Source organism: Lytechinus variegatus, chromosome 12 (genome assembly GCF_018143015.1).
Source record: "Lytechinus variegatus isolate NC3 chromosome 12, Lvar_3.0, whole genome shotgun sequence".
NCBI lineage: Eukaryota > Metazoa > Echinodermata > Echinoidea > Temnopleuroida > Toxopneustidae > Lytechinus > Lytechinus variegatus.
The window spans coordinates 1,817,253-1,833,342 of record NC_054751.1 but is presented as its reverse complement, the minus strand read 5'-3'; the positions used below and the strand labels follow the sequence as shown (position 1 = coordinate 1,833,342).

Sequence of the window (16,090 nt, the reverse complement as noted above, 5' to 3'; positions counted from 1 at the left end):
GCAGTCGGAGGTCACACGATAAGGTCAATGGTCATTTTCAGGTCAACCTTACCTAACTCCGCAACCGTAAGGTGCTTTTCAACGAAACTTGGATGGTAGATGGACTGGGGGACCTGCATGTTATGCTGCTGTCGGAGGTCACACGATAAGGTCAAAGGTCATTTTCAGGTCAACCTTACCTAACTCCGCAACCGTGAGGTGCTTTTCAACCAAACTTGGATGGTAGATGGACTTGGGGGACCTACAGGTTATGCTGCAGTCGGAGGTCACACGATAAGGTCAAAGGTCATTTTCAGGTCAACCTTACCTAACTCCGCAACCGTGAGGTGCTTTTCAACCAGACTTGGATGGTAGATGGACTTGGGGGACCTACAGGTTATGCTGCAGTCGGAGGTCACACGATAAGGTCAAAGGTCATTTTCAGGTCAACATTAAAATTACGTGCAAGGCTCTTAAGGCAGGTGTTATTCCATCCCAGTCATATTACAATGAAGTTTCGATACAATTCTGTTGCATGCCCTCGCGAATCACGATATTTCTGGTTATTTTCATACGTGGGCAAGACACAAAATCGCTTTTGCCTTGTTTTAGGTGAAAGTGTACCTTATTTTTTAAAAGTAAGGATAAACATATGGATGTTTAATTATTGTTGCACCACTATCTAATTATGTCACTAAAGGGGGTATCTCACTGGGCTTGAAACTAGTTCGCGACTACAAATTTTGCTAGTTGCAGAGACGTCTCCGCGACATCTATGAGACGTCTCATGAAAATTACAGAGTCTCCGAGGAGTCGCAAGAAGATTAAACATGTTTAATATTCTTGGAGACTGTTTCTAGTCTCCGCGACGTCTCCGAGAAGTCTCCATCAGTTGCTGCGACGTCTCGGAGACTAATGATATACGCGACTGCTGAGACGTCGCCGCGATGTCTCCGCGACGTCTCAGAGACATCGCGAAGACCTGCTGGAGACCAAAAAAAAATATAATACACTGCGGAGACGTCTCCGCGACACTTCTTCACACTGTTTGACCCACTTCAGAAACCACGTGACTGAACGCGTGCTGATATCCCTCCTCCTGCTCCAAGTCAGGTGTATGATCTTTCAAACGTTCCATCGAGACGTCTCCTTGGTGAGAGCGCAAGCCATTTTTGTCTCCGAGACGTCTCCGCGACTGCAGCGACTGATAAGTTGGAGACTTAAAATAACTCTTGAAATTTATTTTTATGAGCCTTAAAAACATAGCAGGTACACCAGAATAGTGGTGCTGGATGGGATATGATGTATTGCCATTTTTGTCTCACCTGCATAGCAGAGTGAGACTATAGGTGCCGCTTTTCCGGCGGCGGCGGCGTCAACATCAAATCTTAACCTGAGGTTAAGTTTTTGAAATGACATCATAACTTAGAAAGTATATGGACCTAGTTCATGAAACTTGGCCATAAGGTTAATCAAGTATTACTGAACATCCTATTAGAGTTTCATGTCACATGACCAAGGTCAAAGGTCATTTAGGGTCAATGAACTTAGACCATGTTGGAGGAATCAACATAAAATCTTAACCTGAGGTTAAGTTTTTGAAATGTCATCATAACTTAGAAAATATATGGACCTAGTTCATTAAACTTGGACATAAGGTTAATCAAGTATCACTGAACATCCTGCATGAGTTTCACGTCACATGACCAAGGTCAAAGGTCATTTAGGGTCAATGAACTTTGGCCAAATCGGGGGTATCTGTTGAATTCCCATCATAACTTTGAAAGTTTATGGATCTGATTCATGAAACTTGGACATAATAGTAATCAAGTATCACTGAACATCCTGTGCGAGTTTCAGGTCACATGATCAAGGTCAAAGAACTTTGGCCATGTTGGGTTTTTTTGTTGAATAACCATCATATCTCTGTAAGTGTATTGGTCTAATTCATAAAACATGGAAATAAGAGTAACCAAGTATCACTGAACATCTTGTGCGAGTTAGAGTAGTTTTCAAAGTCAGCACTGCTGTTATATTGAGCCGCGTGATGCAGGTGAGACGGCCAGAGCCATTCCACTTGTTGTATCAATGGCGGCCAATTCGAATGCATTTTTGGAGCATTCTTCAATTTGTTGACACAATGGACAACAGCTAGCGTATCCCTGTAATTCGCCTTCACCTACATTATTTGACCCTTTAAATCATGAGAAAGGCCCCAAAATGTCTCTAGGTAGATAGTTTACATGGTATACGATGCACGATGGTTTTGCAAAACTGGTCCACTGATAAACCAATGTTATTTTTCCCCTTGGAACCACGAATTTTATATGTTTTATTTTTTTCTTGGTAGACCCCCAAAGTTATTTCTGTGGATATTATATGAATTTGGACCATTTCAAAGTTACAACATCCATTATAAACCCCTCAAAAAAAGTTCTGCAACTCAAGTTTGTGTGCTAATAAATTTCTTAGTGAGCCATCACATATGTAAAAGTTGTACCATTGGAAAGTATGATTATTCCTCTTTACAATCATGTGTCATTTGTAATGCTTGTGTTATCATGAAATACACAGACATGATAAATATGCAGCAATGTAAAAAATGAAATGTTGCAAAATTCGTTGCCATCTCATGTTTGAGTTCTGCAACTCAAACTGCAAGTTTGAGTGCCAATAAATTTCTTAATATGCCATCATCATGTGTAAAAGTGATATCTTTAGAAAGCATGATTATTCTCCTTTACAATCATGTGTCATTTGTAATGCTAGTGTTATCATGAAATACACAGACATGATAATACGTAGCAATATTAGAAATGAAATGTTGCAAAATGCGTCGTTTCCAATAGCGAATTTCCAATTGTTTCGAGGATGGACCGAGTGCATTCACTGTCACCGGCTAGTCTGCAGGCACAGACCCTGATTGGAACTTTGATCAACAAGTTTGCCTCCACGCAAAGACTAGCACATACAAAACTTGCTGTTCCAATACTGAGCGAGAGAGCCTTCAGTACACAAGGCATGAGTAGGCTGCACATTCAGACCCTTATTTCGAGTGAAGGGTTTGCCCAGCAGACTAGTCACCGGCCGGCCTGCATGGTGGAAATTCTATAGAAATGGAGACTCTTGTTAGAAATCAATGCACTTTGCAACATTTCACTTCTGACTTTTCTCAATGGTGACTGCATATTCCATGATAACATAATCACAGCAAATGGCATGTCAATGTAAAGAGGAATAATTCAGCTTTCCAATGAAACCAGTTTCATCTTTTATGCTTCATTAACCAAACAGATATCATCCCCCAAAACTGAGTTGCAAAACTTTTTTTGAGGGGTTTAGATGCAATGTTGGAAGATCTTCTTGGAAGCTCTGACACACTTTCTGACTTGTAAACTTGTCCTGATTCATTATTTGCCTTAAAATCTTTTTTGACGATTTTGATGATTCACATTCATTTCTGGAGTTGATGGTACATCAACTGCCGTTATGGACGCTACGTTGGATTTCCAAGTACCCTGGATGGCCTTTTATAACCTGTCTCAATAGACTTTGTTTAACCCTTACTTTCATGAAATAGACATATATACCCTAACAGTTAAGACATTTCAAAAACTTAACCTTGATAAGATTTGATGTTGACTTTGCCGCTGCCATGGTCATCGCCACCGTCAGAAAATCCACATCCATGTCTTGCTTCTGCTATGTAGGCGAGGAAGAAATGGCGGACATGTTAAAGATATTACAATGTGGTTATGCCAGCATTGCCCCAAAATTATCAAAGATTTGGTCATATTATTTATCAATCAGCAGCTGTGAATCATGGCAGCCATCTTGGAATTACATGTAAAGATGGATAAAGAATCATTTCGGATGCATTATGTTTCCACCCCAGGGTACCAAAAATAAGGCATAGACATAGTAGTTTTCAAAGTCAGCACTGCTGCTATATTGAATCGTGTGATGCAGGCGAGACTGCCAGAGGCATTTCACTTGTTACATGTATATTGTTTGTCATCATTGCATTTGATATAATGTATTCTCTGGTTAATTCAATGTACAGAAGAATGAAATTCCTGTAGGCTATGATGTGTACATTATGAGGCACACTGTTTGAATTCATATTCTTTCTATTGTCTCTTTTATTTACAGTATGCAACAAGGAAAAATGTTTGTCTTCATGGGTCTAATAATGGCTGCATTGCAAGGTAATGATATTGGAATAGTCTGAAAAACATAAGCACTAAAAATATTACATGTAGTCATTAAAGGGGAATGAAACCTTTGGAAGAAGTAGGCTTGTGTCGAAACAGAAAAATCAAAGAATGAGTAGAAAGAAAGTTTGAGAAAAATCGGACAAATAATGAGAAAGTTATGAGCTTTTGAATTGCAATCACTAATGCTATGGAGATCCTCCAATTGGCAATGCGACAAGGATGTGTGATGTCACATGTGAACAACTTTCCTTTGATGGACTATAAAATATCCTCAAAATGTCTCATTGCTTTTTTTTGTGGTGATACAAAATCTTTATCCATGATCTTTATTACATGCCTTCCTATATTTCACTTAAGTTGCCTCTTTTATCAGTAGATCATGTGTTCTTTCTATAGGAGGGCATGTAATAAATATTTATGAAGAATACATCATGGATTAAGAGTTTGTATCACTATAAGAAAAAGCAATGAGACATTTTCATGAAAATAATGTAGTTGTGGGTAGACTTTATTGGAAAATATATGTAATCAAAGTGAGTTAAGATTGAAATCTCATTTCTCCATGTACTAGATTAAATTGGATTAAGAAGGTGGGGCCTGACTGTACATTTAAAAAGCTAATGCAATTTTAGGTGAGAGGATACAAGACAATGAATGAATGTATGTACGGTAGTGTGACCTTAATGCGCGCGTTACCTAATTTTGTGCACAGGCGAATACCTCAATATCTAATTAATATTTTGAAAAACGGATATCACCAACAGAAAGAGTGACTTAAAATTACCCAGTCTGGTAATTTTTTGAAGGTAAGGTCTCTTTTTATGAAAATATTGGCAAAACATCAGTAAATTTTGTTATCTTTTGCGTCCGCTCTGAGAAAATCTGACCTTCTCGATAAACATCAAGAATTCGCTAGTTTGCAAGCGGAGGTCTCAAAATAAGTAAGTAAAATCATGTGATACCAAACAAATTTATGGCATTTTATCCTCCATCTAATACAATTATTTTACCTTTTCATGCTTGATTACTTTTCTAAAGCCTTGCAAAACGATCGTGCGCAAATTAAGGTCACACTTTCTTATGACACTTTCAGCCGAGCGCGCACTAGTCGATCGCTGTGGAATTTTGAAACCATAGGGTTTTCTTGAAAGTTCTTTCAAGAAAAAACAACCACCAAGGGATCAGAAGGTTTTCAAGACTTGTACAGTCTTGCCATACATAGATGGCCTTTCACAACAACTTAAACGCCGATTAGAAGGTCACGGTATCCGAACGGTTTTCCGCTCGGACACCACCTTACACAAACAGCTTGTACACCCCAAAGACCCTATCCCTGATCACAGACGTGATGGCGTAGTATACAACATTCCTTGCCAGGGATGTGATGGGTCTTACATCGGAGAGACAGCCCGACCGATAGTTGAACGCATTTCTGAACACAAGCGCGATGTTCGGTTACAGCGAACCGACACATCCGCGGTGGCAGAACATGCTTGGGAGAAGCAACACCACCCAGATTGGGAGGGTGTACATTGCATTGCCAAAGAAAGACATTGGTATACACGCAGGATTAAGGAGGCTATTAGTATACGTCTTTGTCCCAACAACTTCAACAGAGACAGCGGGATCGACATCCCCGATTTCTGGATGCGAACCATCCGACAGCACAATACAGGGTTCCCACGGTCATGGAAAATCCTGGAAAATCCTGGAAAAATTTGTGGTCCTGGAAAGTCAGGGAAAAGTCAGGGAATTTGGAAAATTTGTGAAAAGTCATGGAATTGCATTTACCTCATGGCTATGGCAGCTTTACATTTTGTCGTGTCTCGCAAAGTTCTCTCATACTTAATTATATCCACTGGTGATATATGATTTTGTGTCTAAACTATGGTTTCAAGGGTCAAATTATATACATGTAAGGACAAGTTACAATGACACTCATTGGTCTAGTATGTTCAAAATTCCAAGATGGCTTCCAAAAATGAAGTACAAAATGTCTGATGTTTGTTACTTTTTTTTTATAAAAGGACATAGTTCGTTCAATATCTGTTTGGGGAATATGAGTTTGGTGTCTAAACCATGGTTTAAAGGGTCAAGTAATACACTAGGGTTAGTTACAAGACCAGTCAGTTGTCTGTATGTTCAAAAATCCAAGATGGCTTAGTGTTAGGGCTCGCAAGGTTGAAATAACAAAAAAGGTTTTTGTGAATACATGTATAACACAGCCACAATCCACATTTCTCACTCAAAATACTTATGGCCATGAATAAATTGATTGCTCCTGACATTAAATTCGGACAACCAGATTACAGAAAATTTCATCTTTTTTGCAATGATATAAGATGTTAATCAGTCAAAGTATTTTTAATATGTCACATTTTGTAACCAGTTTTGCGTTCTTAGTTGTTTTTAGAGAATTTAAATTTCAAGTTTAATACAATTTTACTCAACATTCATGGCAATTAGTTGACATATCAAGTCACAACTGATCAAGCACTACCAGCATGGCTATCAGAACACAATACATTCATAAGGTTCTGAATCTCTTAGTTACACAAGATGTTTCAATTGCTATTTTAGCATCAAGTAATGTGTCCTCTCTGGAAAAGTTACTTGAAAATGAAGTTTAATGAAATACCAAAATAGGCATAAAATGTCCAATTTTCAAGATATCCTCATTATTTTTGGAGCATATAGAGAAATACACTTGTTAATTTAGCTGGTGTCCTCAAGTTGTATCACAAATGGCCTCATTTTTTGTAATGTAGAGTGAAATGCAGCACTATGTTGAGAATTTTAGGATGAGGATGTTTTTGTTAGCCTTTTTTTTCATGTCACCTTATTGTAAAACTCATGTCACTTTTTTGTAATAATTGGCTCATGTGTGACATATGTAAAGTGTTTCATCTTCATATAATTCAGGGTTCCCCAGAAATTTGAAAACAGAATTCCATGACATTTATGTGGAAGTTTTGTAGTAAAGGTGAATTCAGAATCCTAATTTCAATATGCCTGGAAAATTTGACATTTACATGTATTGTATAGTTCACTTTTGTGACAAGATCTGCATGCTATGCTTTGAAAATTTGGAAATAGTTCATGGAAATCTGTCAGTTCAAGAAATTACATGAGTTTGTGTTCAAGACAATTTTGAATCTTGATGTTGGTGAAACGAAAATGGTACTGTACCCTGGTCAGAAACAGACCATATACCAATGATAATACATGTAGATGTACTTGTCATGAGTAAGGCAGTGGGTGGAATGGATGGCTGTGAGGGGAGGTTATGGAGGCCATCATAATGTGTCTGATTTTGGAAACGGTGCCAGAAAGCAAGTCATGGAAAGCAGCAATTTAGTCATGGAAAAGTCATGGAATTCAGTTTTCAAATTTCTGTGGGAACCCTGACAATACCCCCTTACCTGGCAGTGCACGCCGACCCGATCGTTCCCGGCCCCGATCGAGGGACTGCTCAGCTAGTCAACCCCCGCCCACGGGAAACTAGCGAGCCCGCCAATTTTTTTTGGTCTCATTTGCATATTGCCGACCCACGGCGTATTTGCATATACTCCCGGCTTATTTGCATAACTCCTGACCAATCGCACAACGGATCAGTGCCCACCTATTGTTCTCGCGTTCGTGCGTATGGTCTTGGAGATTAGTATAAATAGAGTACGATATCAGACAATTTTCATTACTTGATAAAGAGTTGCAGCGGCACTCGAAAGCTCGTGAACTTGTAAGCTAGTGAACACTTTTTGCGAGAGTGATCACAAATTTCCTAGAAAGCCAGTGAACACTTTTTTCGAGAGTGATCACGAATTTCCTTGTTGACCATAGTAGATTGCGAGACAAATGAATACCCTCTAGCGATTATTTCAATCCGCAATAATGAACATATTTAGTATCATTAACTTTGCTTAACAACATTCTAGTATGACCAGAGAACTTTGATGAATTTTATTATATTTTAGCATATATTTCCCATCCAATAATAGATAATATCAATTTAAATTAATTTGAGAACTTGATATTGATTTTGATCGAGTACTCTCCACCGGGGCTCTGCACTTGTGTCTAAAAAATGGCATCATGTCAGGATTAATTCTAGAACGTCATCATTGCACAAACTTTCCTTTCAATCATAATATCACTATAGAATATCAATTTACATGTACAGTGTACATGAAAATGTAGGATCTGTGTGTGTGTCTGTGAGGTGAACGAGAACAGCGGTTCGACTCTATAGGATGAGTGTCTTTTATTTAATTTCAAACATAAATTGTCATCTTACTGAATGAGTCCCTTTTGTGTATGTTACTTTGTAATCATGTAAAATGCAATTGATCTTTGCTCCGTCAGCTTGTGCAACTGCTAACAGAGTTTAGTCTACAGCGTATATCAGTGTGTGACAGGTTTTCAAAGTTCAATGCATCGATGTTTGATGGAAGTAAAGAATACAGGTTTAAATAATGAACAGTATGACTTGAGCTTATAGGAGAGGTCAACTACATATCCCTATATGTCTTCCTCTTCACCTTCAACCTCTACTTCGTATACCATAAATCTCTAGGGTGTCTGATCCTGTTATGACCTGTGCTTGGAATTTTATTTATAGTTCATCCTGCGACGTTCACAGCATATGTCTTACAAATATCTCATTGTGAACCATAACAACTATTGAGTACGCACCAAAAAAACAAATAGACGTTATTTTGGGATTAGCCTGCCAAGCTACTAGCACGGTCGAGCCGGCGAGGTCTTTATTCAGTAATATCAAATAATCAATAAATTTGACAACACAGTTGTCATAAAAATGAAATATTACACAAACGTGAAAACAAAACAATTGCTTCTTCAGTAATGTGTTTTAAGATACATCATCTTCATAGGTTTTATATCCTTTTAATCCTAACACGGGAAATTTGACTCTAACATTTCCCTATCCTATTAGCCCGGGATGAAAAAAACAGAGATAAAAAGTAATAAGCGCAAAAACTCTGAAAAACCCTAGGCTATTACAAATGTTGTAACCAGACATAAAGCAAGATCAATAATATGGATTCTTAAAATATTAATTATTAACTCAGGTAATTAATTTGCCTTTAAAAAAAAAAAAGATGTGCTAGTATTATGCTGTAGAAGGCTAGAATGATTCTCGGTGTTCTCTATGCCCAACTCAAGAATCTACTTCTTTTCATATACAAATTACCTTATACGTCACATTCAAATTATCCAACATCATCAAGACTGTTACGCTTGCCTGACTTGGCATTCCTACGTTGATGTCTAAACAAAATTTACCAGCTATACTTCGTAACGCTGAAAAATAAATTTTGTCATGGTGTACATACCATCCAAGTTCATCTAAGTTAGGACATGGAGATAAAAAGGATAGAGTGACAACAAAATAATTCATGTAGTTACCAATTTCTATAGTTAATGCACAGGTGTGTCATTACACACATCAAATGTAGCTCCTGCTTACTGTTTATCACATTACAACTACTGGTTTTGTATTGTTCTAGTTTCACTAATTTGCTTGTCCAACATTGTTAAACTTGTCTACTTCTGAATAATCTCATTGCTTTACATAAAACTTTCGACAAAAAATTGAAAATATCTTCATGTAAAAAAGGCTTATGCTGATATGCATGATTCAAATGATTAACTGGGGTCCATTTGAACCAGTGGTCATTGGAAAGAGTGAGGGACGTGCAATGTACATGTACAAGTATCTATGATTTGCCTGGTATATGAAGGAGTTGTATTAAAATATTTTTGATAGTAGTCCTTATGAATGGTGCTCACTAATAGTATGAGGACCATCATTGTAGGATCACTATTCATTAAACCATGCTTTGTGGACAAGGAATATAATGTGATTGTTTTATCGTTCTTTAAATGGAAAAGTGAATTATTTACAATGATTAAAATTGGCCTTTGTTTACCTTTTCCTCCTCTCTAGGTGGTTATGTACGTAGAATAAAACCAGGACAAGAAAAACGGGTTGCATTAACTGTAAGTACATTTACATGTATACAATACATGTTAATTGATGAAGCTTGATTAATGATAAATGATCAGATTATGTACATATCTGTAAGAAATTCTCTATAGTTAAAGAAAATCTCCATAGTAATACTGCAATTTTAAACCAGGGTTTAATTCAGGAGTTCAGAAGATGGGCCTATGGATCCTAGTATGGCCATGGGTTCAATGATTTGCACATGCTTGGTTCCTATCTCACAGAGATAAAATATGCATTGGTATGCGCATATACACTGTGTCCCACAACAAATGTTAATTGCAATTTAAATGAGTATAATGTAAAAATTAGTAAGTCATATTGTACAGAATTTCAAATTGTAAACTGGCATTTGTTATGTACAACTTGCTTAAATTTTATGCGATATGGTCCTTTTAACACAGAGATATGATAGTATCCCATAATTAGTAACCATCTGGAATAAAATTATTGGAAATGGTTTTTTGACTGATTTAAGTAGGTATGGGTGTCAACATTTACCAAAAAAAAGTTAGGAAGAATACGGGTTGGGGAAAGTGCTTTTTTTCAAGGTCAAAGGTCAATGACCTTTTTAAATATACTGTATCATGGTATCTTCCAGATAAAATACTACAAGTTGGTGATCATGGTGTCAAAATGCACAGATTCTTACAAGAAGATCAAATAAAATCAAATCAAGTACCTACAATGCTCATTCACCGATGAAATTCAAGGTCAAAGCCTTTCAAAGGTCAATGACCTTCTTTACACTATATACCATATAAGATATAGTGGTATCTCTGAGATGAAAAGGTACAGGTTGGTGATCTTGGTGTCAAAATGCAGAGGTTCTTACAGGAAGATCAAATAAAATAAAATTAGGTCCCCAGAATGCACATTAACCAAAAACATTCAAGGTCAAAGCCTTTCAAAGGTCATCGACCTTTTAAAAAATATATACCATATATGGTATAATGGTATATATGAGATGAAAAGGCACAGGTTGGTGATCTTGGTGTCAAAATGCACAGATTTTTACACGAAGATCAAATCAAGTACCCGCAATGCTTATTCACCAATGAAATTCAAGGCCAAAGCCTTTCAAAGGTCAATGACCCTTTTACATTATATACCATATACGGTACAATGGTATCTCTGAGATGAAAAGGCGCAGGTTGGTGATCTTGGTGTCAAAATGCACAGATTCTTACAAGAAGGTCAAATTAAATCAAATCAAGTACCTACAATGCTCATTCACCGATGAAATTCAAGGTCAAAGCCTTTCCAAGGTCAATGACCTTTTTACATTATATACGGTATAATGGTATCTCTGAGATGAAAAGTCGCAGGTTGGTGATTTGGTGTCAAAAAGCCATTTTTGCAAGAAGAGGAAAAGGCACAAAATAATCATAAAGAATTAACCTTCACCTTTGATATCCAGAGTCAAAGGTCAAAAGGTTAATAAATATTTATACATCCATGCATGATTCCCCCCCAAAAAAAAAGATAGTAATTCATAATTATTATATTCACATTTTATTTGTGAATTATAGAAAGAAAGATACCTATTTGTAATGAAAACTTGGATGTTTAATAATTTCACTCTGAAATAAGGATAAATAATGGCGGCCATGGAAAAAATATTTAAGGGTTAGAAGTCAATCAACTATATCAATAACGTCAGGGAATTTAAGTAAATAGTTCGATAACTTGATAACTTCATTGTATATAGTGATTCTGATGGGAAAAAGACTGACCTGCATGGAAAATGAACACAAATTTAATAGTTGATTCCTTGACCAATGATGACGTCAAAATACAAGTTCGAGGTGAAATCGATATCAAATAGCACTTTTTAATATATATTATTGTAGTAATGCATTGCCAAAAGTGCAAAAAAATCATGTATGATATAATCTAAAATGGTGAAGTTGTCTAAAGTAGGAGCATTTACATATGCATTTTATAAATCTAAATCAAGGTACTAATTTTTCTGTAGCAATAGGTCACTAACCTCAATTGCTACAATCAATACTATAAACTATAACTTAATCTGTAAATGGAAAGGATAGGCCTAACCCTAATAATAATAATAATAATAATAATAATATATGTAATTTATAGTGCGCCAAATCCACTCGGCAGAATGCCCAAGGCGCAGTGAGAGAAGAAAGAAAAAACGAAAGAGAATAGGTACAAATATAATAGTAATCGATCCAGGAACCATTAAGAGTAAGAGGCATTGAATAGACGAGTCTTAAGGTAACGTTTAAAAGTATCAATGGACGTGCATTCACGAATTGTCAGGGAAGACCATTCCATAGAACAGGGCCAGCATGCGCAAAAGCCCGAGCCCCCCATGTTTTAACGGATTTGGGAATAACTAGGGAACCGGAGTTTGATGAACGGAGGGACCTCACTGGAGTGTATTTGCTGATTAGATTAATATTGTACTGTGGAGCAGAGCCGTTAATTGCATGGAAGGATTTTGAAGATGATGCGATCGTTGACCTTTAACCAATGAAGGGATTTCAGAATGGGTGTGATATGAACATGTTTTTTAGATAGGGTGACCAAACGTGCTGCAGCGTTCTGGAGCTTTTGGAGTTTAGACAACTGGGTGTTGGGTAAATTGTAAAGTAAGGCATTCCCGAAGTCAAGTCGTGAAGAAATCAGAGCGTGAACCAATTTTTCAGTAGCAGATTTTGACAAATATTTCCTGATGAACCCAATATTTCGGAGCTGATACCTTACAGACCTACAAATGTTGGTTATTTGATTTGACATAGACATTCCATAATCTAACATGACACCTAGGTTACGACACGTCTGGGACACATTAATGATACATCCCGAAAAAGAGACGGATGACAACTTGACCTTACTAAGTTGAGCCCTTGAACCAAATAGAAGGAACTCAGTTTTGGAGGGATTCAGTTTCAATGAATGACTATCCAGCCAGGAGTGAATGTCAGCTAAACAATTCTCAAGAAGGGCAATTGCATTTGTTGCATCAGCCTGGTTGGGTTTGAAGGAGAGATAGAGTTGGATGTCATCGGCATAGATATGATAATGGATATTATGACGTTGTAAGATATGTCCCAAACTAATCAAGTAAATCGAAAACAAAGTGGGTCCGCCCACAGAACCCTGCGGTACACCGTGAGAGAGAGGCATACTACTAGATGTGCAGTCATTAATACAGACAATCTGCGAGTGACAGGAAAGATATGACTGAAACCATTTGTATGCCTGACCCCTAACACCAAATGAACTGAGTGTATTAAGAAGAACAGTATGATTGACAGTATCGAAAGCGGAAGACAAGTCGAGTAAGAACATGGCTGAGATATTTCCTTTGTCCATACCCTGAAGAATAGAGTTGGACACATTGACCAAGAGAGTTTCCACACTATGGTTGGGACGATATGCAGATTGAAAGGGATCAAATAAATTGTTGTCAGAAAAATAATCAGAAAGTCTAGAAAAAACAACCCTTTCAAGAATTTTGAATAAGAATGGCAGATTAGATACAGGACGGTAATTTTGCAGTACCTCTGGATCAAGAGAACTTTTCTTCAGTAGTGGAGTGATATAGGCAACCTTCAAACAAGTAGGAACTTCAGCCTGATCAATACTTAAATTAACTATCTGAGAAATAATGGGAGCAAATGTAGTGCAACATTCTTTTAACAAAATGGTAGGAATCGGGTCTAACTGGCATGATTTAGGTGGTATTTTCCTAAGAATTGATTGAATCTCATCTGGATTGGTAGGATGCAGAGTCTCAAGTAAGGTCGCAGTGAACGGTTGAGGACAGGACTCATCTGGGTGAAGAGTGTCGCAGATAGTCCGAACTTTCGCTTGGAAGAACTGGATGAACGTCTCAGCCATAACATGACTATCAGTGTGACGCGGTAGAGGGGTAGACTTCTTTCGATTCAAAAGACGGTTAGCAAGAGAGAAGAGCTTGCGTGAGTCGCTACCACAGTCGTCAACGAGACCAACATAATGTGAGCGTTTCGCCTTCATCAGCATGGAGTTTACCAAGTTCTTCTGAGCACACCATAGTTCTCTGTCGATGTGTAGCTTACCGTTGGAACGCCATTTACGTTCAAGTCTCCTGCGTTTCCTCTTAGCTGCGGAGATATCAGGATTGAACCAAGGACAGTCATTACGGTTCTTGATGGTTCTCGTCTTGGCCGGTGCATGAGAATCCAGGAGTGTGCTGAGCTGAAGATTGTACAATTGCACAGCATTGCATACACTGTCCGTATCAGAGGCTGTAATGGTGCAGCTGGCAACATCATTGGCAAACGCTTCTCTATTTATTGCCTTGATGTTGCGACAGGTAAACGTGGAGTCAGTTCGAAGAGGCCTTTTATGACGAAGCCGGCAGGTGATGGCAGAGTGGTCTGAAATACCAGGAATAACCTTCAGACCAGAGCAAAGCAGATTATCAGAGTTCCTCACGATGACTGCATCAAGTGTATGACCTTTGTCGTGGGTAGGAGAGGTGACAATTTGAGATACACCATGACTACTAAGGAGATCTTTGAACTTCTGTGTGTTCGGTGAGGACAGACTGTCCAGGTGGATGTTCAGATCGCCTGTGATGAAAATAGGAGATGGCTTGAGGAGAGTCATATCAAGAAGCTCAGAAAATTCGTCGAGAAAGGCAGAAAAAGATTGATTGCCAGGTGGTCGATATAAAACCATGATGTCCAAGCATGATGAACTGTTAGAAATGGTCCCGTGCATTGATTCAAAAGTGTCATGTTCTTGTGGTGGATTCAAAACCACATTGAGATCGTTCTTGTACAGGAAACCGACACCACCTCCGCGCTTGGAGACTCTAGGACGATGGAGAAAGGTGTAACCACTAGGTCGAAGATCTTCAATGACAGCATCGTCAGAGGTTGTTAGCCAAGTTTCACAGATACATGTAAAATCAAAATGGTGATCTAAGACAAAGTCATGGAAAATAGAGGATTTGTTGCGAATCGAACGAACATTAAGAATACCTAATCTAATATAGCTACCTACATGGGCATGGTTACTACGCCTACCACGATGTGTCTTCCGCTTTCTTTTAATTCCAAGAGATACAATCCGATTCCAGGCAGTTTGGTTGGCATCAAACCAACTCTTAAAAAGAGAATTATTCCTTGTGTTAAATGAATGAAGTGTTTGAGAATCATATTTGTAGTGTGAAGTAATGGAACTAGTAATGTGTTTTTGAGACAGGTTAGATTGATCACTATTAGGACCTGGATTCGGATTGATATCACCAGATATCAGCAACAAAGTCTGAAATGTAGATTCGGAGTTTGCATAATATTGTACAGGGGCTCCAACATACTTCCCCTTTAAAACACAAGGTTGAGAGGAGTGCATAAAGCTGAAATCCAGTGCACATTCATGATGCTGGAGCTGACAACAGCACAATAGGATTAAACAAAGTCCAAGAGGCATCATTGTGTACAAGATTATTATTACAGTACTGTTAACAAGCTAACAATAGACCTACTGCACAAATTCTCAAAGTAACAAAGGTGCATTCAACAAAGGTGACTAAACAGCAACTTATCTGGCAATGTACACGGAGAGTAGAGTAAAATGGCTGTACAGTGAACAGAGTGGTCAAGATCCAAAAATCAAATGAGTAATTACAACGAAATACAAGCTTACCAGCCACTCAAATTAGTCTACCTGCTTCCTAACATAGTAACAAAACACTTGATATAATCAATACAACATGGAAATACACAAAAATAGCAACAATGAGCAGAAAAGTAAGAGTAATGTGGAAGGGCCACCAGCAGGCGCACACAACCAACAAACAAAAAAATGGCATGCATCATCTAAGAACATTTTCATATAGCCA

The 16,090-nt window shown here is 37.9% G+C and overlaps 1 protein-coding gene across 1 annotated transcript in view; it reads left to right on the top strand.

The window, feature by feature from the left end:
• LOC121425223 (major facilitator superfamily domain-containing protein 10-like) overlaps positions 1-16,090 on the top strand; it is an 87,191-nt gene that overhangs the window by 55,377 nt on the left and 15,724 nt on the right. Inside the window, exons 9-10 of the mRNA XM_041621233.1 lie at positions 4,132-4,187; positions 10,165-10,217. Coding sequence (XP_041477167.1) covers positions 4,132-4,187; positions 10,165-10,217 — 109 coding nt within the window. The remainder of the gene's footprint in view (positions 1-4,131; positions 4,188-10,164; positions 10,218-16,090) is intronic.